We start from the raw sequence: 24,160 nt of genomic DNA on the forward strand, positions 1-24,160 counted from the left end.
TGAGCATGTACCGTTTTACCATGCACCCTTTTTTTTTGATCTTTCGACTTAAGATCTTTCGAATTTCGATCTTTGCCTTCCGATATTTGCGTTTTCGTGCGTTTCACATTCGGGCCCGTGACGGAGACCGCTATGACATATACTGAGTTCATTGATAACTAGCAAGCTTCACATATAATTGTATCTAAATCGGAATCGTTAATAGAATCTTTGATTGCTAATTGTAAAGTATGTGCCACACATTTTATCTCTTTCGATTTTCGATCTTTGCCTTCCGATATTTGCGTTTTAGGGCGTTTCACTTTCGGGCCCGTGAGGGAGACCGCGTTATAACATACGGAAAAGCATGGTAAAAAACGATGATAGCATTTTTTATTGAAGTGGGGCCTCAAATTCCAAATGTGCCTGAGGTCCCCCATTTATTTGATTCACCACTGTGTGCAACAAAAACAGGGAGATTTTCACGGCACGCCACTGGTCAGGAGCAACGTCTATAGGTCTCTTCATACTTAACAGCACTGCACGACTCCGTTTCAAATATGTAATTTTATTACATTTCTATTCATATCTACCTACACGTCGCGGTCACGTAACGTTCACAGCACTTTGGCCGAGTGCAAGGCAAAATCGGCTTACTTATACATTGCAGTCCATGATGATACGGCGCAATATTGCTTACGTTGTATTGTCGAGTACTTACAATATGAATGCATACACATGCATTCGTAGCTACGCGTCAGAATACAAGTAAGCAAAAATGTTTCGGCATTTATCGAACGAAAAATTATGTATAATCGCGTTGTTGTTGGAAGAAAAAGCTCAAGAAGGCAATAAAAAAGCACGGAGGCATTTTATAGAAGGCACGGAGGCAATAGAAAAACCGAAGGAGAGTTTTGGACACTGTATAAGGAGCTTGTGGATGATGGACAATTTTTTTTTTAATATTTCCGTAAAGAATTTGTAGGCATATAGTACAACTGAAATGATCTCATCAGGTCACTGCGACACATATCTAGGAAAGTCATTAACGCATGGCACACGCTCGCCTCGTCAAAAGGTCGACACGTGTTTCTATACACGTATCTTGGAAACAAAGGAAGAACTCACTGAACCCATAAAAACCACGAACTACGTCCAGGCGTATGAACCCATAAAACCACGCTCGCGAGTACCAAGAACAAAAGATGTGCACACGACACACTTCAACCCAAAACGTTTATAAAGCAACGCAGCAACCTCCACCGGCAGAGTGAGCCTCTAGAGTTCAACTAGATCACATCTCCGAAGAAACCTCTTCGTACATACAATAACCATTGTACCAATTGAACGCAAATAAACGATCCTCTTTCAAACTACACAACACGTGTTTCGTTAGACCGGGATACGGTCAACATACCTTCCCTGTCTTACACTGATGACCGCCGACTACTAAATTGGCGATCTTACAAATTTAAATTTTTTTTAAATATTTGCGCCAAAACCATGTCGAAAGATTGAACAGCTGTCAACTGTCACTATCGATAATTGGTCCAAAACAGCAAAGCAGCAGACTCATGGCACGTAATTCGCGTGTATATTTCCACGATGGCCATGTAGGAATCTCGTCATCGTCATCGTCATCGAAACATTCGAGAATATTCCGCAACAACAAACTACATCGAGCGGAACAAAACCCAGACGACATACACCTGCAGTCATTATATTAAACTCAGGCGGAACGGCGCCAAATCCAACTCAAGCGGAACGATGCCAAAATCCTTCGAGAATGATCCACCCTTCACACTCGAGCGGAACGAAACCCAGACGACATACACCTGCAGTCATTATATTAAACTCAAGCGGAACGCCCCTACCAGTCGAGTGGAACCAAAACGGTTGAAACACGCCGCCACCATTAAAATACATCGAGCGGAACGGCGCCAATCGTTCCAGAAAATTCTACCCCTCGACAAAAGTGCATTCCTCTCTTACGCATCAACAAACCACCACCATCGATCAGGTGATTCCAGAAACACTATAAAAGGAGGTACAACCCAAACAACGCCAGTCGACCCACAGCAGCAAGCGTCGACACACAGCAGCAGACCAGTCAACATACAGCTCCTGACCAGCCACCACTACACTACGCGGACTTGGAAGATCAACCAGCCGGACGAGCCAGCAACACACTGCCGTATCCAGAGACCTTCCGAACATAGCCGAACAACGAGCCAGCAACACACTGCCGCATCCAGAGACCTTCTGAACATAGCTGAATGCCGAGCCAGCGACACTCTACCATATCCAGAGACCGCTGAACGACATACTTTTGCCCACAAATACCATACCTTTGTACAACCATAGGCAAACAATAAAACTTTATAAAACTAGCACAACAGTGTTTCATTAGGCCGGGATACGGTCAACACATACCTACCCCGCCTACAGCCAAAAAGACGGATACGATACGTTGACGGATGTTGCTGTAAGGTATGAACAGGAAATGTCGGGTACTGCTGTAAGCCTGCCGTGGCGTAAACGTGACGGTTGGTATGAATATACCCATACAAAATGTACCAAAGAATACTTTTCGTACGGCCGGATACCTGCTGAAGTCGGTAGGTGCTGACTAGGTATGAACAGACCTTTAATCTTCTACAAATCCAAGGTAGATAAGAAAAAAACATATCGAGCTGGCTGTGCAGGCAGTGTCGTGTGGTGATTTGAAAGGTGTGTAAATAGTGGGAGCAGGTAAATTGGTCGAATGCAATACACCTAAATCAATTCACCTAATGCAATTCCACTAATGACGCTTTTACCGAAAATCTATTGACCTAATGGTAAATTCACCTAATATCTTTATACCGAATGACACATTCACCTAATTTCGAGTTTCAAACCAGCAGTAGCCGAGTTTCAAACCAATAGTAGTAAATTTTATTATTTAGTAATTTTTCGACGCGATATCAATAGATGGCGTAGTAACATAGACAGATAAATGTTATAACATTTCTTTGCAAATAGCCCTTAAACTCTATATACACCATATTGCGCCCGACAGAAGATTTAAAAAGGATTTCCCACCTAATGGCGAGTGAACTAAATTAAGGACATTGAAAAAATTAATTGCTTTTGTAGCTTTGTATTATCTTTTGCTATATATACTATACTATATTATATAGCAAACATTGTACATATTTACAATAAAATTTATGATAAAACAAAGTAATAAAAAGGAATCAAAAAAGATATACAGATTTTTTTTATTGTACATATATTAAAATTGGCTTTCCAATCATCAATATTAAAAGAAGGTGAGAAGAAAACGCATGTATAATAGACAGACTAGTACAATTTCTACGATTGATACAATTTCCATAATAAATAATTAATAATTTTAAATATACGTAATAAATATAAATTATGATGAATACATAACAAATATAAATCAGTTAGTAATTTATACGTAGATTGCAAAACACAATGAAATATAAACAATAATAGCAAGACAAGAAACAAGCAATACAATAAATAATAAATAATTTATTAATCAAGTTACAGAAATAAACCAATTTATAATAAACATTTTCATATAATAAAAACTCATGAGTGGTATTACAGATGGTCAACTTATTACAGACAACACAGAACACATATATTCTTTTCAATATATGAATAATCAATATGTAAAACAACTAACGTTAAAGAAAATTGACTATTGTATCAAGTCATGTAATAAAAATACTCTTGTGTGAAGCTATAGAAGTTTTTTACAAAAATTTTGGTACGTATATAAACGAAAAGACGTTTGCTAATTTCAATGACCATCTCTTCTCCACCGATCATGGTATTTGGTTGTTCTATTAGTGACACCACACAGACCCTAAGTAAATAATGATTTCAATCAATAACTGTAGCTTGTGACATGTCTAATTGTTTCGCACAAAATTTAATGCTTATCAGCTCATTCACACAGCGATAAATAAAATTTAACATTGGAAAGAGTTTAAAAATTTGAAGCCGCATATTTTTTCGAAATCCTTTTTTAGTTCAGAATTTAATATCACATTTATAATTGGGTTTCAAGCGTGGAGCTAGGATTCTAAACGTACATTAAATCCAAATTTCAGTTCTAAATATACTAGAACGAAAAATTTAAAAATAGCATAGTATAAGTAATATTTATCAATAAATTATGGAATTCAGCATTTTTAATCTTGACATATTCTCTAACGCAGATTGCCTCCCTGCGACGATAACTGTGAACGAAACAGCTCCCATATCAAATTTTGCTAACACAAATGTGATACTGTTCCATTAGTTGTCGCATAAATCTACTAACAACAAATTTAGGATATTCTTGGCTCGATGAGTAGGACCAACGGGTCCTCAGTAGTTTCCACAGTTATTCCAACCCTTTCCTCTTCAGAAATAGTTTTCCAATGTCTAAAAAAAAAATCATTACCTTAATTGATCCCATGTTATCAAAACTTAATAAATAAAATAAGTAGGGTGAAATTGATTATATTGAGTAATGAAATGTTTCGTGCTATTCTAAGATAATGTGATTGCAATTGCGAAATATAACTTCACTTAAGTCATACGTGTACTTCATATTAATGGTTGTGGTTGGTGAGAACAACTGCGGGAAAGCTTTGCTAGCGTTTAATTATTACATTAAATAAAATAGTGAATTTGGCATTTTTCTAAAGTACAATATTCTAAATGAATTATTACTGGTATGAATTATTTCAAGTTTTATGGAGTGATTTGGCATACAATATAACTGTATATATGAAAGTATTGAATTTTGACATGTTACATTTCAGCACAAATAAAAGTTGCATATTATATATTTTCTTGAAATGTTCATTATGAGTATAACAAAAGTACATTTAAATGATAAAAAAGAGCCTCGTAAAAAAGGCTTCATTTTGACTATAGAACAAATGTACGACTTTTGCCGTGCAGAATCAACAAGACTTGAGTATGCATTGCAAAAAATATTTTGATTTTTCAATGGAGAAGTTGAATCTGAATACCAAAATCCGACATTTTGAGCAATCCAGATGTTAGGGTTTTTTGCAGACACGGGTTGTCCCTTATATTTAGATATGAATTTCTCTAGTCCACCGTATTCGATTTCCTGGTCTTCTTTTAAGTACTTTTACAACATTTTCACTGTTCTGGTAGGATAAACAATCTGCAGTATTATTAATGGTATCTGCATCTAAAACAATACAGCATTATAAATAATTGTACTAGTTCAAGAACGTATTATTTACACAGTTTCATTATGATTTTATTGATGTGAATAATTTATCTCATGAGTGATATCACATTCATAATAATATAACATCATCAGTGATTATAATTACTTATAGCTAATGATGATAGAGTATGAATTAAAATATGAATAGAATGAAAAATCAGTCCCACCGTATCTAAAGTGGGAGGTATAATTAATTCAACATTCGTGTACATATTTTGATTGGCCAGTATCGCAATATCCTGGGCCCTGGGAAAATTAATTCTGGGTCCTATGACAAATTAAAAAAAAAGATCTTAAAAATATATTTTAATGAGTTAAAAATCTATCAGAAATATTATAAAAGTACCTATATGTTAGTTGCTATTTTTTAATTTAAGATGTCGGCTGCTCTGCTGTCCCTTTCTCCTTCGTAGTGTGCGTGGGATGCGTGATGTGGAAAAAAGGGAGGAAATTGTAAACCAATGAAAACAGGGCGTAAATCTGTTTATGTATTGCGACTGTATTTTGTATAAGTTATACAGAGATCAAGCAGAGGAAAGGGGGGGAGTAAACAAAGAAAGCACGCGTGCCTTTTGAGGTTAGCCACGCGTAGCTGAGTTGTTGAGTAGCTGCCTTCTGGACGACAACTGAGACAGACCCTCTGATGCTTCCTCTGGCGCACACCGCTATACTGGCGATACTGGAGCTGGTCGCTGGTCGCTGGTCTCCAAGTATCATCACAACCCATCACCAGTGGCTGAGCTGGTGATTTCGGTGGCGACAAAAACTACGTGTTTATGCCGAAGCCGTTGGCGCGCGACTGTCAGTCAGTCTGGGGTGGCCAGCACAAAAATATATCGGACAAATCGTGGAAAATTCTCGAGAAAGTATAATTTTTTTTTTTTAATATAGTGAATTGATTTTTTAGCATATAAAATCGACAACATCAAAAGGACACAAACACTACATATGTATATCATATCAGGGGTTTATAACTTTTCATGGTTATTGTGTAGTGAAAAGACTGATTAGCTTTAATACTATTGCATAAATCGCCACCCCATGAGTTTTTTTTATATTTTAAATATTTGTATACGAGACCAATGATTAAATACTGTGTTTTCGTTGATTTCCGAATTGATATGTTGTTTTGAATTGTTGTTATTGTGGAATGAATTGTTATGTAATGACTGCCACTTAAAATCAAGTTTTGCAAGTGATGTGTCACCGCTCATGGTTATTGTGTAGTGAAAAGACTGCCAATAAATCACCACACCATGAGTTTTTTTATATTTTAAATATTTGTATACCAGACCATTCATTAAATACTGTGTTTTCGTGTTTATTAATATTTGTCATAACTATTGTGTATTAAAAAAAATTCAAAAGACTCTATTTCTTTCAATTTAAAAAATTTTACTGTGTACTTTTTATTCCCATTATTTAAATAATTAATATATATTTACTTTTTCTTTATAATTTTTAACTTCAGCAAGTGGAGACTCTTGTCTTCTACAATCTAAGACGAATTGTCGCCGGAAGATAAAGAGTGATATATATTTTCTAGTTTATTTCCGTTCGATTTCTTGTTTGAAAATAGATTTGAAATGTTGTTCAGTAAAACTCAAAGATTGTTAATGATAACAATGCCAGCTGTTCTCTAGAGTAAGTATCAAATGAAACACAATGTTTCCACAAATCTTTGACTTTTTCTAGTGTTCGGGTAAAAAGTATATATCTATATAAGAAAAATATTAACAGAGTACATATGTATAGTAAAAGTGTATTTACCTGTTGTAATATATTCTGATTAGTCACAATATGTTTCATCTATCCCATATATAATAATTATTTCATATGACAATGGATTTAAAATATGACTTATCGGAATTAGTCGATATGTAAAATGGTAAGTGTTCATCGTATGACATTTCTTCGCTGAATTCCGTTTCTTCTATCTACTTAATGAATATGATTTATAGAACCTAGGCATTCAATGAATGTAACACAGTATTGCTTATCACTTAATAAAACGGCACTTGACTTGCAATTCGAGTCGGCATGACACTATCAACTATTAGTTTAATGTGAGTATCCAATAGTTTCGAAAAAATCAGCAGCATCGGCAGCAGCAGTCGCATCATTTTTGAGATTTGTATGTAATAAAAGGCTCGTTTCCGGTTTATAAAACTTATTGATTATTTATTATTTATGTAATATTAATTGAAGGACTATATTTTTTCGATAAGAGTAGACATTTAATTAATAAGTCCAAAAAATAGTGTAAGTTCGAGCGTACAAGTTAATACAAGTTATAGATATAAAATTTCAGTTCGATACACGGTCTAGGATATATAATAATTCAAAGAAAAATAATGCTACTTCCGGCAGATTTGAAAATGAAAAAAAAAATTATAGCGCAACGATTAAAATTTTATTACACAGTAAAAAGTTTCAGTGTTTCAGTTTCAAAGATATTTAATGGTGTTTGAATTATTACTAAAATACACAGCCAAACACGCACATTTTTTAAAAACAGTGATCGACTTCATCTATTAATAAAATATAAATTTTAAAATACAACTTAATATTTTATTTTGTTTTAAATAATCTTGAAATTATCAATGCAAAAGTGCCATCTATCCGTCAACGTAAAACAACCTTCATTCGATCAATTTGTATTAGGTAAACTGCAGTTAGGTATGTATGACATTAGGTATGGTCGTCGTTCGGTATGTTGATATTCGACCAACTCGCTTAGGTATACTCGAATTAGGTGAATTGCATTAGGCGAACTTACAGTGAATCGTAAATAGTGCATGTGTCCGAGCGGGAGAGGTAGAGGCGCCCAACATTCATCGCCTGCCGCCCCGTTGACAGATGACGATGAGGCGTGACTGACGGTCAGCAAGAGACGGGGCGAGGCGAGGCGAGGCGAGGCGAGGCCCGAGGAAGTCGCGCCCCCATGGAGGTGGACGTGCCTCTCCTCACCGGCGTGCTGCAGCTGCAGTCGCCGACTACACTCGCGCTCAAAAAGGTACACAATACGTCACTTCGCACCCGCCCATCCCTCGCCTCTTCTCACCACCACCACCACTACCACTACTCTTCTCCCCTCAACCCTCTTCCCCCTTATTTCGTCGTATCTTCACCGCCAAAATCTTTGCACGGCCTCGCCCGCGACGCGTACTTTCCACGTGACTCATTGTTTACCTAACGTCAAACATAACCTATAATTGTCATGTCCCATACGCGTCACGCATTTTCCATAATATTGACTCCCAAACCTACCGTGATTCTCCGACGTACTGTGCATACGTTGCAAAGATAAAAACTTTCCAAAAAAAAAACGCTTTTGAATTCATGTATATAGAAAATATTCAAAATTATATCGCATTATCTGTATGCAATTATCTTATCAATGGTCGAGTACCTCACCAGAACGCTACTTATAGAACCTAAATTTTTACAAAATTGAAGGCCTTACGTTTGAACGTTAAATGTATTTCAAATCACTTTATTGATAATTATTTTCCTTAACTATCAACCAATATGCGAACGAATACATAATGCTTCAAAATGTATATTTTCTTAGCAATGTCGCAATAATAAGCTTAAAATTACTGCAGATAACGATTTTTTAATTCGTCTCAAATTATATCTATTTAGACGTGCATTTGAATTGAAATTCGTTTTTATAAGGTTATGCTGTGGTTAATAAAACCACGATATTTCTAATTACAATCAATTTTGGAGTATGGCAAAGGTCGTCCGACCGACAGGAATCCATTTGAGGGTATTTGTATGATAATTTTCACCGAGTTTAAGGGGAAGTCGAGATAGTGATACAACCATAGAAGTAGAATGCATAGAATGGTCATTGTTAACAAAAGTATCGTCTAAAAGCGAGCCATCGAAGAGAGACAAAGTTTAGCAAACAATGAACAAACTCTGCCGCGCAGAGTTTTTGTAGCAACATTTTTGGAGGCCGAGAGCGATTCTATGCATTCTTCTTCTATGGATACAATATATGAAAAAGAATATATAATTTACTCTAAAATAGGTTTCTTTTGCGCAGTTTACCTTGTTAAATTTCTTTAATTTGTTTTCGTTTTTCTTTCAGAAATCTTGGCAACAGAAATATGGCATGCTCTTCAAAGCCAGCAAACAGGGTATCGAAAGATTAGAAATATACAATAACAAAGATGATTCGGCTACCGGATGCTGCCAAAGAATAATAACATTAGAAAATTGCATAAAGATAACGCATTCGAGACCTAACATCATAACCATAGTTGCAAAATCTGACACTTACCAGCTTTCAGCATTGACGGAGAACGAATCCATTGAATGGGTGACGGCTCTACAGTCTGTGGCCTTTGGAGATGACGAATCTAAGAAGATTAGCTTTGACGAAGATAACGATTTGTATTGTTCGTCTGGAGAGGGAATATTTTGTGTCAAATTGTGTTCTTCGGAAGCGTCTACTAGATGTGGATTCGAACCGATTGTATATATTTTATTGATTACGACAACGGCACTCGAATTGAGAGGCGTCGATAATAACACAGTCTATGCCACCTGGCCCTACCGATATATACGGCGATATGGCTATCGAAGTGGTAAATTCACATTCGAAGCGGGTAGGAAATGTGAGACTGGAGAAGGTACTTTTCACTTAGAACACACTAATCATCATGCAATCTTTAGATGCCTCTCTTTGAAAATGAAGTCCATGAAAAAGATGATAAATGGCGAATCCCTGCACAGTTTAGATTGCGGAGACCAATTTCAAGCAGCTCTTAGCATGGAAGCGAGATCGAGGAGTCCTTTTCCTCCTTCCTCTGCACATTCAGAAGAATTGAATTTTAGTTCTGTGTCTATCAAATCAACGTCGTCGATTCATCATTCGACCGATCCCCAAACCCCTCTCATTCCACCACCTAAGCCTAGTGTTAAACCTAAACCTATTAAACCTCCTAGAAAACACATATTTCCCATTACCAAAGATAAGAGTGATGCAGATTTTAGCACCAATAAGTTAGAATTTGGAAAATATACAAAATTAGACAATTATGAACCAATTGAAAATATCATTCAACAGCCAGATTCATCCTCCACGCCTTATGATAAAATAGAAATAAGAAACGAAGCATGGAGGACTTTAGGCATAAATGACATCGATCATGTTGAATTTACGCACAAGCCCGTAACGGACAGCAACAGCTCAAAAGCAATGTCACATTCCCAGGATACTTTAAATCCGCCCAATATGGGTGAATCCTCCAAAATAATCATATTACAAACTCCTAATCTAAATCCAGATGAGGCCAATTACGATAGATTACAATATTTTGGCTCAACGAGTAAACTGAATAGATCCAGCGGTTATAAGTCGATCGTTGCCCGTCCGATGGATTCGCCGAACAGCTTTAAGCTGTTCGGCGAATCGGATAGTTCTAAAGGAACTTGCAACGATTATGACGAGGTGGAAACTGCAATGCAGTCAGTGAGATTAGCCGACGATTCTTATTTGGGTTACGGCATGTTGAGGAAACCGAGCATTCCAGGTCCACAAGTCCCGCTGAAGACGAAACCCGTTGAAAATAACAATTCTGAAAACCCAGTTTCGCATTTGGAAGTCGATCATTGCGCATTCAACGAAACATCGTACGCAATAGTCAGTAAGCCCAAACATGTATAGTATGTTTTTATATATGGATTTAGCACTCGTCTATCTTCATACATATTTCATTTTCTTAATGAGACTGCTTTAAAAAATGATCTTGCATTGTTAAAAAAATTCCTATAATACATATCCAAAGTTTTCATAACTTTTGACTGAGCCTAACGAAAAATTTTCGAAGATATGTTATGATTTATCGACTATATCACAGCTAGCGTAATATACATTCACTAGTTTTCCTTTCGAAAAGTTCTTTTAGTTTATAAATTAAAATTTATTCATGTATCAATTTTTATAAAGCTTTATATGAAGTTTTTAGCATCGAAATTATTCTTCAAACATGTCGTTATATTGGAATAATCTGCATGTATTTCTGTTATGATCACTTTTTCGGTTTTATAGAACCTTGTTAATTAGTTGATTTCATAATATAATGCAAAACCAGGATAATTTTTTAAAAATTAAACCCCCACTCCAACTTGATATTTAGCTCTTTGACTGTCAGCCATTTTGTTAAAGGGTATAATTTTCAATTCCTTAAAGATCTTACTGTTTAATAAATTGTATATGCTCAAATAGCATTCAGCATGATAGATAATAGGTATTTTAAAATTAAAGGCCTTTCCTTGGTTGTTTGGTTCTAATACACGTAATTGCAATGTGACAGTATTTGTGGTATTGTAATAAATAATAGCTCAAAACACACTGTTGACTAGGATATACATCTTAGTATTTTTCAAATTAGCTCAGATTTTTCTGAGCTAAAAATTTTTACACCACCGACCCAACCACTAGGTTTAAAAATGTCTCGTTATTTTTGGTCCATTGTAGTAAGTGACAATGTTTTTGGCAGCAAAGAGTTAATATCACCAAGAAACTACATATAATACATATACATATGCAGTTATCTTTTAATTGTACGTTGAAGTGATTTTTATCTATATTTGCTTTCACCATTACCTGTGTGATATTGTATAATAATTGAATTTATTCTAGAAACTTTTTGACAATCATCTTCTATGATATCCATTGGATTGTGAATTTGAAAATTATTTTTTAACTAACTTTACTTATAGAATCATTCAGCTACATATCCATGTATCGTTTGCTCAATTTTTTTTTATGTATTGTATTTTTCAACTACATATCGGATAAAAAGCCATATTTGTTAACTAACATTTGTGTCATAAAATTAAAAAAAAAAAACATTTATGAAAGCAAAAATGTTCGTTTTTGTAAATGCATCGAATTGTTCAGTATTTGCTCCTTAGCTACATTTATAGAGTGCCTTATATTTATACGGCGAAGAAATATCCAAGTGCCATTCAAATGTAAAAAGATTAATAACAAGTATTATGTAAAAATATTTATTAAATATCTTTATATTATAGTTGCTAATTTCCATTCCTTTTGAAATGTTGAAATGTATGCAACTCTTATTAATTAAAATTATGAGTAAAAGTCATTCTCATTTATCTTTCACAAGATATAATGTTGAAGCTTTGTATTGTATCTAAATAGTTTAGCAATAATGTATTTGTAAATCGAATGTTGCTACTGTTTTTTTTTAATTGAAATTGGTATTTTACAGTCATTATTCAACCAAGTAAATAAATCAAGCTAATTTTAAGACACTGATAGATTCCAGTTTCATCTGAAACTTGTTGTTTTAACTCGAATGTCTTATTTACATAAGTTACAAACTTTATATTCTACTCTTGTTACGAATATGTGTTTACTATTTTATTTTCTCTGTATTCAGCAACTCTGGTGCTATTTATATAATATTTACCGATTAAATATTATGTTTAACCATTTATATTCGAACTATTCATATACATTTTTTGTAGTACTTGTAAATCGATAATTCATGTTATAATATTTTTGATATATTAAAATTTACAATTATTGTAAAAATTATTATATATAAAGTTACCGAAATTTTATTAAATAAAGTTTATTATATTATGAACTAACCCCAGAATGTATTGCATAGTATTTTTTACACTTTGTTACATTGAATCATTCCCTTTATGTCGTATTTATAAAATGCCGATGGCCATGCAATGTGTGATACTGTTTCGATAAAATAAAAAAGAAGGGATTTTATTGAAATTAACCTGAACGGATTTCAGGTTTGTGCTATGTTTGTATGTATGTGTTAAGTTCAATATGTTATATTAAGATTTTGTATATATTATAAGGTACATTGTCTAAGATATAAACATTTTTAAATGTGTACGTTGCCATGTTATCAATTATAAAAATGATAATTTTTTAATAAATTCAATAAATACATTACAAATTTCTTTCATTTATTTCTTAAATGTATATTTTATTCATATAAAAAATACTCTTGTTTTGTATACGGTAAACAATTTGTATGCAGCACGAACCACAAACATGGTCATGTTTAGAGACCTGTATATTTAACATTATTTATTTTCAAAATGAAGATCAATTTCAATTACAATTTAAAGCTAACATAATATAAAATGTCCATTAAATAAATGGTAATATGAGCAATACATATATAGCATCTATTGAAAACTACGCCAAACCCAAACATTCAAATTCAGGTATGGTAAGAAACCGTGAAGTAGGCACGTCCCAGGTATAAAGGATTAATATTTTTCGTAGAATTTTGTGTTTTTTTTCGTGAATTTTTAAAAATTCTAAAATAATGGGTTTTTGGCGATGTGTATGACCTGTGCTTTAACATTTGAATTATTTTTAATAGAAGAAAATACAAACCTATATATTTATATGTATGTATGTATGTATATGTCATAATCAATACAAAAGTCAATATACAAAGTCTTGTTGGATTGAAAACATAACATGATTACATTCAATTAGTAAATTAAGAATACGCATAAGATTCTAGAAAATCAAATTAATTTTTAATTAGTGATACATTTTAGGCAAATTTTCATCTACCCTATTAAGTTATAATTCTACAAAACTGAGGTTACATATAAAAATCATACCAGAAAATAAAAATTGAGAATGCGCCTGATAAATTCAATACACGAATAAAAATGACCAGAATTTCTTTTATTAAATTTTCTTAAAAACTATTACTAAATCATTGGTCTCCCCTAATCCTTTTTAATTTCGTCCAAAGATTTTCTGGCTATAATTTCGAGATCGTTAGATGTGATTTTCATGATGGACTCTCCTTTCGCTTTCAATATTTCCTCAATGTTCTTCATTCCACCGAGGTCAGTGAACCAATTGAGATTGTCTGCTATTAAATGATTGTTGTGGCAGCCATCGCATTCCACAATGACGACTCCTTTGTAATACGCTATTTTCGAGATCAGTTTCTGGTTTTTGTGGTCACATTTTTTGCACGTGAAGCATAGCTGAAACTTAGCGTTGGGTTTCAAGTGAACTTCCTCGGTTTCTCTGCGCAACGCGGTCACTATATCTGGCATCGTCGAACAGTTTCTGCCGTTCACATTTCCAAATGTCACCGTTTTGGAAACTGCACCGTTGAGATATATATTTCTATTGAGTTTGGATGTATTCTTCGACAATCTGCCAAAGGCTTTTGTAATGCTAAAAAGTTGCACCACATTTCGCGACATTTTAGCACAGATTTGACAGCTTTCTCATATCACTTGGCCTAAATAAAGGGAGTAATCACTATGGCCACCACAACATTTATTTCGTGCAATATCTAAAATAAAATCTCATCAGAAAACTTTGTTTCCACCATTATTATTAGATAATAAGTTAAAGTGAACTATTCGTCCTGCATTGAATATCGTCCCGGAAAGTGCCCCGCATTTAGATATATTCGCAGAAGCACAAAGTTGTTGGTTCCTCTTACTTATTATTAAAAATTTTATTTATGTATAGATGACACGAATCTATAAATAATATGCTCTGTTTCTTAGGGGAACATGTTTATATTGCATCTCGTGTTTTTTTAACACGTATAAAAATATCTGGTCATTTTATAATATAATACTTACTTTTACGTATGATAGAATAACAGCATAACAACGGTTTGCTGTTATGCTGTTATTTTGGTAATTTTTCTGTAAAAAGCGACTAAAATCTGGCAACCAAAAACTTCATCGATCGAAAGCTACCCACGCGAAATATTGTACTAACGAGAACTCGAGTGCCAGATATTCCGTGTTCGCGATTTTGGTGGCAACGATTATCGTGCGAGCGATGGCAATTTGCGCAATAATCCTTTTATCCATAACAACATGTCAAACTAAATAAATGCTTTTAAAAATGGGTCGAAAAACAACCAACGATTCTTTGAAGTGTGCAAGTCAAATAAAATAGGCTCCACACTATTCTCATTGTCCACTTAATGCTATTTGTTATACTGCAATAGAGATAACTTTTGGGACAGTCATTTTCAATTTTTCGACATATGCTTGCTTATTCCATATATTTTTCTATGAACGCTATTTATATAATAGTTCCGACAGATAATTTAAATTCATGTATTTGAGTTTTTTTTGGCTATATTGGAATGTGATTTTACATAATTTATTGATTTTGACGCACATTTCAATCAAAAACACTTAATTCGAATTACGAATTAATGAGAACACACATGAAGAGTTACCAATAGTCTGGGTTCATTGGGCTGATGGTGGCCAAACTCGCAACGTGTAGGATTGACATTTGTAGCTGCTGACTTTCCCATACAATCGCGTGAGTTCGCATCGCTTTTACATCCCATTCCAGCATGTCTTCGTTATAATTAACACGCTGAAAAATACTCACCAACCCACACATCATATATAAATAGTATATATGTACATATATGTCACACAAATCATCAGCTATCATCGAGGTGTTTATAATTTGCAAATCAATCAACGAGCGATCAACCCCGCACTGTTTATGCACAATTAGCTCCGAAATCTTCGTGCTATGTATTTGTTTTGTAACCATATTAATTTATTTTCCATATGTATATATACTAGAATAAGCATTCTAACAATATGTATGATATACATATGTATTTTTCACATTAGACCAATCTATAACATTAAACTTCGATTTATTTCACTATTTTATAAATAAAATTGATCATTGACATGTTTCATCAACATTCATGTATATTTCAGACTTGATAAATCATCTATACACATGCAAAAACCTCTGAAATTATCTACTTTTGACTTTTATTAACATAAATTATATAAATTTATGCAATTTCAACGAGATTTATCTCGCACATTTGTATGACACGGCCTGTTATAATTGAAAACCATGATACTTTGCTGATACACATGTCGTAATGAGATTGAGAACAGTCAGCTTTCTTTGCAGGGAATGCACAATGGCGAAGATCTGCAAACGATGCTATCAGATGATGCACTACAATCGTCGCTTCAGCTCTAAAAAATCATACCTGACAATAACATAAATGTTCTATCAAACATGGTGGACGTTAAATAGCATTCAAAAATGGTTTCAACTCTATAAAAATTGACTTTAACGAACCTCATAATAAAATCCACTAGAATCAATGCTTTTATTAGTATGGAAAATATTAAAGTAGAGTATTTAGATGTTGCAAATATGATATCGCCCAATAAGAAAGGCAAACAGAGATTGTCTTCAACGAAGACAAAAAGACGCGTTTCAGTCAAAGTGCATCAGTGCGAATACTGTCCATACTTTGCACCTAAACCATATCTCCTCATACGGCACATGCGATCTCATTCGGAAGAACGACCGCACAAATGCCCCATGTGTGAACAAGCTTTCAAAACAATACTATCACTGAACAATCACATCAACACGCACACAGGTAATAAGCCGTACAAATGCCAGTTTTGCGATACCGCATTCGCAACGTCTGGAGAAGTCATCAGGCATGTTCGGTATCGTCACACTCATGAGAAACCGTACAAATGCGATCAATGCGATTATTCCTCTGTTGAGTTGTCTAAGTTGAAACGGCACTACTTGCGTCACACGGGTGATAGACCTCACCAGTGTCCGCACTGCCAATATGCATCCACAGATATCTTTAAGCTGAAGAGACACAATCGGACGCATACCGGGGAAAAACCATACGAGTGTGACGTTTGTCTGGTTCGTTTCACACAATCGAATTCATTGAAAACTCATAAACTGTCCGTACACAGTGTCAATGTTAAAAGAGTATACCAATGCAATCTTTGTGCATCGACATGCAGTAGGAAAACTGATCTCAAAACGCACATGCAAAATTTACATGCAACTAAGAAAGATTTAAAATGTAAGTTGTGCGGAGCTATATTCTCTGATCGCTTTTTATTTAAAGCTCATTGTAGATCACACAGATAAAGAGGAACAATTCTTTAAGTCTGATTTGTGTGTATATTCTACATCGTCTATAGAAATTCTTAATAAAAATAAACTTGTTCACATAGATAATAAGAAATCTAGTCAAAGGTTACTGTCTAAAAGGTACAAGGACCTGTTTTCTAGTCCCAATCATTTAGCATCTTTGTCGAAAAAGAAAGGTTATGAAAAGATTGACCTTAGATTCGGACGAAAGTGTAAACTGAGTAAATTATTGGAAGAAAGGAATGATAAAAGTGATAATAGGAAGAAATCTTTAAAAAGTTCTTTTGCTTCTATCAAAAATACCAAAGAAGAAATTGTTGAAAATTATATTATATAATTAAGTGTATCAAAAATTAAAATTGAAGAATACAATATTTTAATTTTGATGCAGATGATGCAGAAGGCGATTTAAAATATAGTATATGGTAGGAAATTTATTTGGGAATAATTTCTAAAAATCTTTACAATGGCAATACTGAAAGATCAAACAATCAGTAATATGATTTTTAGACAAGCTTTAATTTTTTTGAGTTAAAATTTCGATAACTATATTAAAATTTCTATCCATATTTAAACAAAATTTGTTTGATCATTTGTTATTGGAATTAATTTTTAATTAATCATTTTCATTGCACTTATTTTGAGATGGAGTATTACAGTATATTATTTTTAAATTAACCATATATTTTATTTATTATATCATCATCATCATTTACAGCCATTCACTTCTCCAACACGCTTCCACTCGTCTCTGTTTTTCGCAACTCTCATCCATCTGACTCAACACATTTTCCTAATTTCATCCACCCATCTTCCTCGCAGTCTTCCTTTTACCCTTTTGGATTCTCTCAGGTACCAATCTAGCATTTCTTTTGTCCATTCTTCAAGCCATGTGGCCCAACCATTGCCATTTCAATCTCTTCACTATGTCCACAAACCATGTCATACTTCTCACCCATGTATTCCTCGTTATGCCAAGCATAGAACATTCCTCACTTCTTTGAGTGCATTGGATTTTGTGTAGCAACTTGGCGTTCGATGTCCAAGTTTCAAATTCATACGCCATCACTGGCAAAACACACTGATCGAAGATCTTTTTCTTCAGGCAGTGGCATTTTTGATTTAAAAACCGCATTCATTCGTCCAAATGCACTTCATCCTAATTTCATACGTCTATTTATTTCTTCTTATTTATTTTATAAAGAAAGTTATACATATAATTCTTTAAGAACTTTAAACAGTTCCATACTTACTTTTTGTTTAATGTTTTTTTTTTTTACAGATTTAATTCCCCATCAAAATGGCTGTGCTACCTCCAGATCCCGTATTTAGTCTACGTGCTGCTGAAATGGCTCCTGTACATAGTATCTGCTTTCATTGTAATGGTGATTCACAACGATTGTTAGCAGGCACACAAGACGGAAAAGTGTTCACTTGGAATCTTGCTGTAATTTTTTTTATCAATTGCATTTTTAATAAAAACAAATATATTTACGGAATTTTAATTATTTATTTGCATTGTTTCAGACTAAAAGGTATCAGAATAAAATAAATGTCGGCAGTGGAACAATATTGCATGTGTTTCATACAACTGATACACTCTTCACTCAAGAGAAAGGGGAATGTGTTAAAATTTGGAAACTGTCCGAAAGCAATTACAATGTTGACCAAACAATTGTATCCGATTATTGTGGTTTCTGTCGCTGTTTAGTATCCGAATCGAACAATCTCCTTTTCGTGCCGAAGAAAGATTCTCAAATTGACGTTTACACGTTGGACGGAGAAGAGATAATGACTCTACCCGTATCCAAAGATTCTAGAGTAGGTGAAGTGATGTGCTTTAAACATTTAGAGATATCAAATAGTCAATATTTGCTTGCAGCTTACGAGAGTGGCGATGTGTTAATGTGGGATTTAAAAACTCAAAAATCGATCAGCAGCTTAAAATTGAGAGAATTTCCATTGACTTTAGATTACGATTTGATTCTTGGCCGTGGCATTTACGGCAACTCGTCCGAAAGTATTCAAGTGTTTAGTATATCAAAGAGTGATATGAAAATATCTTTGAAATGCGAAATTATCATGAAGAATGCTGGCGTCAACGTGCTGAAGATACGCAACGACAAGAAAGTATTTGTCAGCGGCGGGTGGGATGGTAGACTGAGAGTCTACTCTTGGAAGAGTTTGAGGCCTTTGGCCGTCCTCACTGAGCATAAAGCTGCCTTGCAAGATGTGTGCTATTCAGATGTGCCTATAGCTTTGTGGAATTCGCCCATTATGGCCGCTAGCGGCTTAGACTCTACGATCACCCTTTGGGACATATATAATTGATAATACCAGATTGATATTTACCTATGCTATTAATTGACAATATTGTTACTGGTTGTTTACTTATTTTTAGTCGAATATTTCTCTTAAATTGAGGTGAACTTGTTTTATTTGTTGTATATGAAATATGTATTTGCAAACTTTCAAAACTACACTTTGGAAATTGACAATTTTACTAATATATACATATGTATATTATATACAAGTTGAAATATGTGATTTGTGTAGTTGGTTGTACGGTGTCATCTCTTAGCTGGTGTTCACTGAAAGATATTCCTATGTAATGTAATGTGGGCCTTTAAAGATTCAACGTTTGAGTTGAATGAATTATATTTGTCTACTTAGCTAATTATATGTATGTATGTATTAGATTATAGATACAAAAAAGTCAGACAATCATTTTCATAATAATTGTCATTTTGTAAAATATAGGAATTGATTATGTAAAATATGAGAAATTGGAATAAACTTGTATATTTAATATACAATTATGTAATTGCAGGGTGAATTGTGATGAAATTATTTTTTTTAATGCATTTAACAATTTAAACATATTTTTTTAAAGACTGCCATATAATAACATATTGCTTTTGAAAATAAATCGATTAGCACACTAGTAAAATTACAACAAATTAATATATTTTGTTTATTAAATTTCAACTAAAAATGATGAAAATATGAACAGTACTTAAAAGGCTATTTTTTTTTATTTATTATTAACATTTTTTTTGTAAATTTTTATAATGGATAGTGTTATTTGTGTAGATATATTGAATTATATTTTCTCAAAGATCCTTGGATCTTCTTGATTTTTACTATTAATAAATAAATACTTAAAAACTTTGGTTATAAATATTTTTTACAATTTTATCAATACGTTTCAAGGTTCGTTTATACCAGAATAATTCAAGCCGGCAACTGCATGTAAACAGCAGTACAAAACATATTCTATATGGACACATTTATATGTTCCGTAATATATCAAGCAGTACCGGTTTTCTTTGGCCATCGTGGAAATATTCACTCATGTCGTGACGTCATAGTAGCGAGTGCACCCGATCTAACGAAAGTACTGCTATGTGCATATGAATACTTTCGGAAACATCATATTGGAACAATATTGATTCGAAAATACGACACAAGCAATATTACGCTGTATGTGTCGAGCTCTGTAATGTGTATGTGAACCGATTTTGTCTTGCTCCCACCCGAAACATATAGTAACATGTCGAAAACGGGCGGTGCTGTATAGTCTGAATAGAACTAGCCTTTTCCGTGCAGTGCTGTACTATGTTGTGCCGAGCTGTTGACCTGCAGTGCTGGATAATGTTTCTTAAACATGATTTAAAGGTTCATATGTGTGGATAATTCTTCAAAAACGAAATTTTAGAGTATGAAATAGATAATTGTGTTTATTTTATAATTAATAGGTACATTTTAACGGTAACTTTACCACTTGTAAATACAATTCAATGGTGGAACATACAATTAAATGCTCTTCTTGGGTATCGTATGTGTATGGTATCTTCAATGTAGTCCGTGAAAATACAGGATTTATCGAGATGAGTCTTTGAGGATTCCCAAGTAGACATTGAAACCGGCATTTTCATGAAAAATACTTAATTACATAATCGCTGGATTTTTTACACGCTAAACATGTACTCGTTTATATACAAATATAGTGTGCGCCTTACTACAAATATTATTTTTTGCATTTGGTTGTACAAACGATGACGCTGAGCTGTCCACGTCAAATTATAATACTGTGCATTGTAAAATATAATTGATTAATTTTGCGATTTAAGCGTGGACCGTCTTTCGCGTTTTGCTCACAACTGGACTACAATCCTCATCTACAGGTACGTCGACTAATCTGCTTCTCTTTCTGAGCGGTCTTGTAGATTCAGAATAATCTTTGGCCTTGGGTACTATGACTTTAGATAGTTTTGAGCCCAGTCTTGTGATTTTGAAACGTGGCAAAGTTTGCTCTGGATTGGGTGACTCGACTTCTTCCAATTGACTGGTGAATTCGTTTGATTTGGCCGGTGATGTGTCTGCCTCGCCAGGTGAATCTTCTTTGGTGTTTTTGCTTTCATTTGTATCGACTTCAATATCTGTATAAGGCTTCTTTGAATTTATGGTAAAGTCCAATGGTTCTTCGGAACTGCTCTCGTCTGGTTCTGGTTTTTGGTGGTTCTTTTGATCGCTAGGCCATTTCTTACTATCTAGCGCTTTCATAAAGTCTAAAATGGGAATAGGTATTGGAATCGGCAACGGTATGGGTAAAACTACAGGATAAGGAACTAAGACCGTAACTGAAGGTGGTGGACCAATGCCTAACTGATGTAACGGAGGAGGCATCGGTGGGCGTAGTTGTTCTTGGGGGAACATATGTGGACGGTGCATGAAATTAGGTGGTGGAAAGAAAGATGGTCTCATTAATCTGGGATCTTGAAACGGACCTTGGTGATTTCCGAAAAATGGTGGCGGTTGCATACCGAACAATGGGTTAGGGAAGTTGTTTGGTATTCTGGGATTGATTACGCAGGGTGGAGATGGTATTATGTTTTGGGACTGAGGCGCTGAAAGCAGTGAGCTCGAGCTCGGCGAGCCCTCGTGGGACAGGGGAGGACTAGATATGCGCAAATCTTGGGGTTTTGCATTCGAACTGTGCTTTTGGAGGGACTGGGACGTGATAGTTGACGTGCATCTGGAGCTTCTTCGTTTCTTCGCGTTCGCTTTCATTATTCTATGTTCCCGTCGCGACTCTGAGGTACTTTGGACGATCGTTCTCTCGTCTAAACACTTTGACTTCATCAACTTGGAGTTGGGCGCCACCGATATCACAGGAAGTTGCTGCTTGTTGCCAATCTGCGGCGAAGTGGTCACAGTTGGCGACACAACAGTAGCGGTCTTTGGAGAAAGTGGTAAATTTGCGCTTTCAGTCACCGGTGATATAGACCTGTCTGAAGTCGGTGACACCGATCTGCTTTTACAATTCTTCATCCATAGATCGGGTGTGATGAGGCTGGCTGATGAAGATGAGTTTACGTTGACTAGATGAGGGTTGAGGTCGAGATGCGCTTGGGTTTCTCTGCAAAAGATGTGCATTTTGTATTGGTTGAGACATTTGTCTGAGCAGAACTGCAGTTGGGTGGCGCCATCTTGAAAGTCCACATAGGAGACGGTATGGCGGACGTGTCTGCACCAGTCGCAAGTTTTGGCCCTCTTGAACGTGGCTCTGCGAGACTGGCTGAAGCACAATTCTGAGCAGTAACGATCGCCAACTGATTGGGAGAGTGCGTTGGTTTCAGGCGGTATTTGATTCTTGCACCAGGAACAGTCGTCTGAAACAAGAAGACAAAATTAAGCACCGTTTCAGTAAGGCTTGCGGCATATGGCGGTGACTGTTCAGTTCTCGTAATATCCTGAAAGGGTGGGTTGTAAATAGGTGGTGGATTTTAGGGCGGCTTCCGCCATTCAAGTCGAATTAAAGTCGGTGATAAATTGCATCCGGTCGACACTGGATTGGAGGGCGCGTAGACGCCCTTTTCGTGGAAGTGGGCGGGCATTGGCTACGGCCCTCCGGTTTGTCTTATCTGCTTTTGATCAACGCAACGCTGGGGCTTATCCGAGTAAAGGCGCACCTGGATAACGCCCAAAATGTAGTTCAAAATATATTATTTGTGCATAGGAAGTGCCCAGAATGAGAATAATTAGCTTTCCACTTGAAAAGTACTAGCCCCTTGCAACATATGTACATATTTCTTTCTACATACAAATGAGAAGAGAATGTTCGAATATTTTTCAAAAAATCAGGACTGTGGAGTCGGAGCATTTCAAAAGGAATGAGAGTCCGACTCCTTTTTACCATTTTTTTTTTAATTAATATTATTATGGTATGCGTCAAATAGTCTTCAATTTTACTGAAGTAAATCCACGAATAAATTGAAATTTAATAATTTATTTATATGCAGGCGCGGCTCGTGCATAGGAACTGCGGCGCTGCAGCACTCGCAGAAAAAATACAAAAAAATCACATTTGTATACATTTACAACTTGTGAATATAATTTAAATGAGAATGATTAGATATTTGAGATAATCATTATTAATGAGTATGTCAAATATATATAAATACAAGTTGTAAATGCGATTTTTTTGTAATTTTTCTGGGGGTGCTGCAGCACCGCAGTTCCTATGCACGAGCCGCGCCTGTTTATATGTAACTAGCTGAACCCGGCTTGCGTTACAATGCCACAATAACGCATGCAATTCCCGTTCCCGTTCCCGTTTTTGGACGAATTTTACAGAAACCATCGCTGGCATTCACACAATAACTCATGTAAGTTTTATCGTAATCGGTTGAATCGTATAGGATCACATACGAGACAGACAAACAGACAAAAATTGATTTTTATATAAACATACATATATAGAAAAATCATGAATTTAAATTACATTACAAATAAAATCGTTGAATTGTACATATGTATTTTGATATCTTCTGACCAAAACCGATTGTGTCCTCTTTCTCATACCCTTTTTTTAATAAATTGATTTATTTGTGTATAAAATCGATGGTAAATGGATTATTGCG

At 34.9% G+C, this 24,160-nt stretch overlaps 4 protein-coding genes across 7 annotated transcripts in view; 2 read left to right on the forward strand and 2 right to left on the reverse strand.

Annotated features, from left to right (window-relative positions):
- Window positions 1–2,339: 2,339 nt before the first annotated feature.
- Window positions 2,340–13,216, forward strand: Dok (docking protein homolog). Its single transcript, XM_077438383.1, has 3 exons — window positions 2,340–2,720; window positions 8,047–8,267; window positions 9,354–13,216. Exons 2-3 carry the CDS (start codon window positions 8,196–8,198, stop codon window positions 10,932–10,934), a joined length of 1,653 nt encoding a protein of 550 aa, XP_077294509.1. The 5' UTR covers window positions 2,340–2,720; window positions 8,047–8,195; the 3' UTR covers window positions 10,935–13,216.
- LOC143917022 (DNL-type zinc finger protein-like) lies at window positions 13,161–14,569 on the reverse strand. Its single transcript, XM_077438384.1, has one exon. It carries the CDS (start codon window positions 14,507–14,509, stop codon window positions 14,018–14,020), a length of 492 nt encoding a protein of 163 aa, XP_077294510.1. The 5' UTR covers window positions 14,510–14,569; the 3' UTR covers window positions 13,161–14,017.
- Window positions 14,570–15,497: 928 nt separating this feature from the next.
- On the forward strand, window positions 15,498–20,412 carry LOC143916998 (guanine nucleotide-binding protein subunit beta-like protein 1). Of its 2 annotated transcripts, XM_077438354.1 has the most exons (4): window positions 15,532–15,602; window positions 16,227–16,710; window positions 18,517–18,681; window positions 18,762–20,412. In XM_077438354.1, the coding sequence occupies exons 3-4, from the start codon at window positions 18,535–18,537 to the stop codon at window positions 19,563–19,565; spliced, it is 951 nt and encodes a 316-aa protein (XP_077294480.1). In that variant the 5' UTR covers window positions 15,532–15,602; window positions 16,227–16,710; window positions 18,517–18,534; the 3' UTR covers window positions 19,566–20,412. The 2 variants fall into 2 exon arrangements, with proteins under 2 accessions (XP_077294479.1, XP_077294480.1); XM_077438353.1 differs by lacking the exon at window positions 16,227–16,710 and having other exon boundaries at window positions 15,498–15,602.
- Window positions 20,220–24,160, reverse strand: part of Sobp (Sine oculis-binding protein) — a 59,562-nt gene continuing 55,621 nt past the window's right edge. For all 3 annotated transcript variants that reach the window (XM_077438349.1, XM_077438350.1, XM_077438351.1), the window contains exon 3: window positions 20,220–22,909. In XM_077438349.1, coding sequence (XP_077294475.1) covers window positions 21,363–22,909 — 1,547 coding nt within the window. In that variant the 3' untranslated portion in view covers window positions 20,220–21,362. The remainder of the gene's footprint in view (window positions 22,910–24,160) is intronic.

This window comes from Arctopsyche grandis, chromosome 9 (genome assembly GCF_051622035.1).
Source record: "Arctopsyche grandis isolate Sample6627 chromosome 9, ASM5162203v2, whole genome shotgun sequence".
Classification (NCBI taxonomy): Eukaryota; Metazoa; Arthropoda; class Insecta; order Trichoptera; family Hydropsychidae; genus Arctopsyche; species Arctopsyche grandis.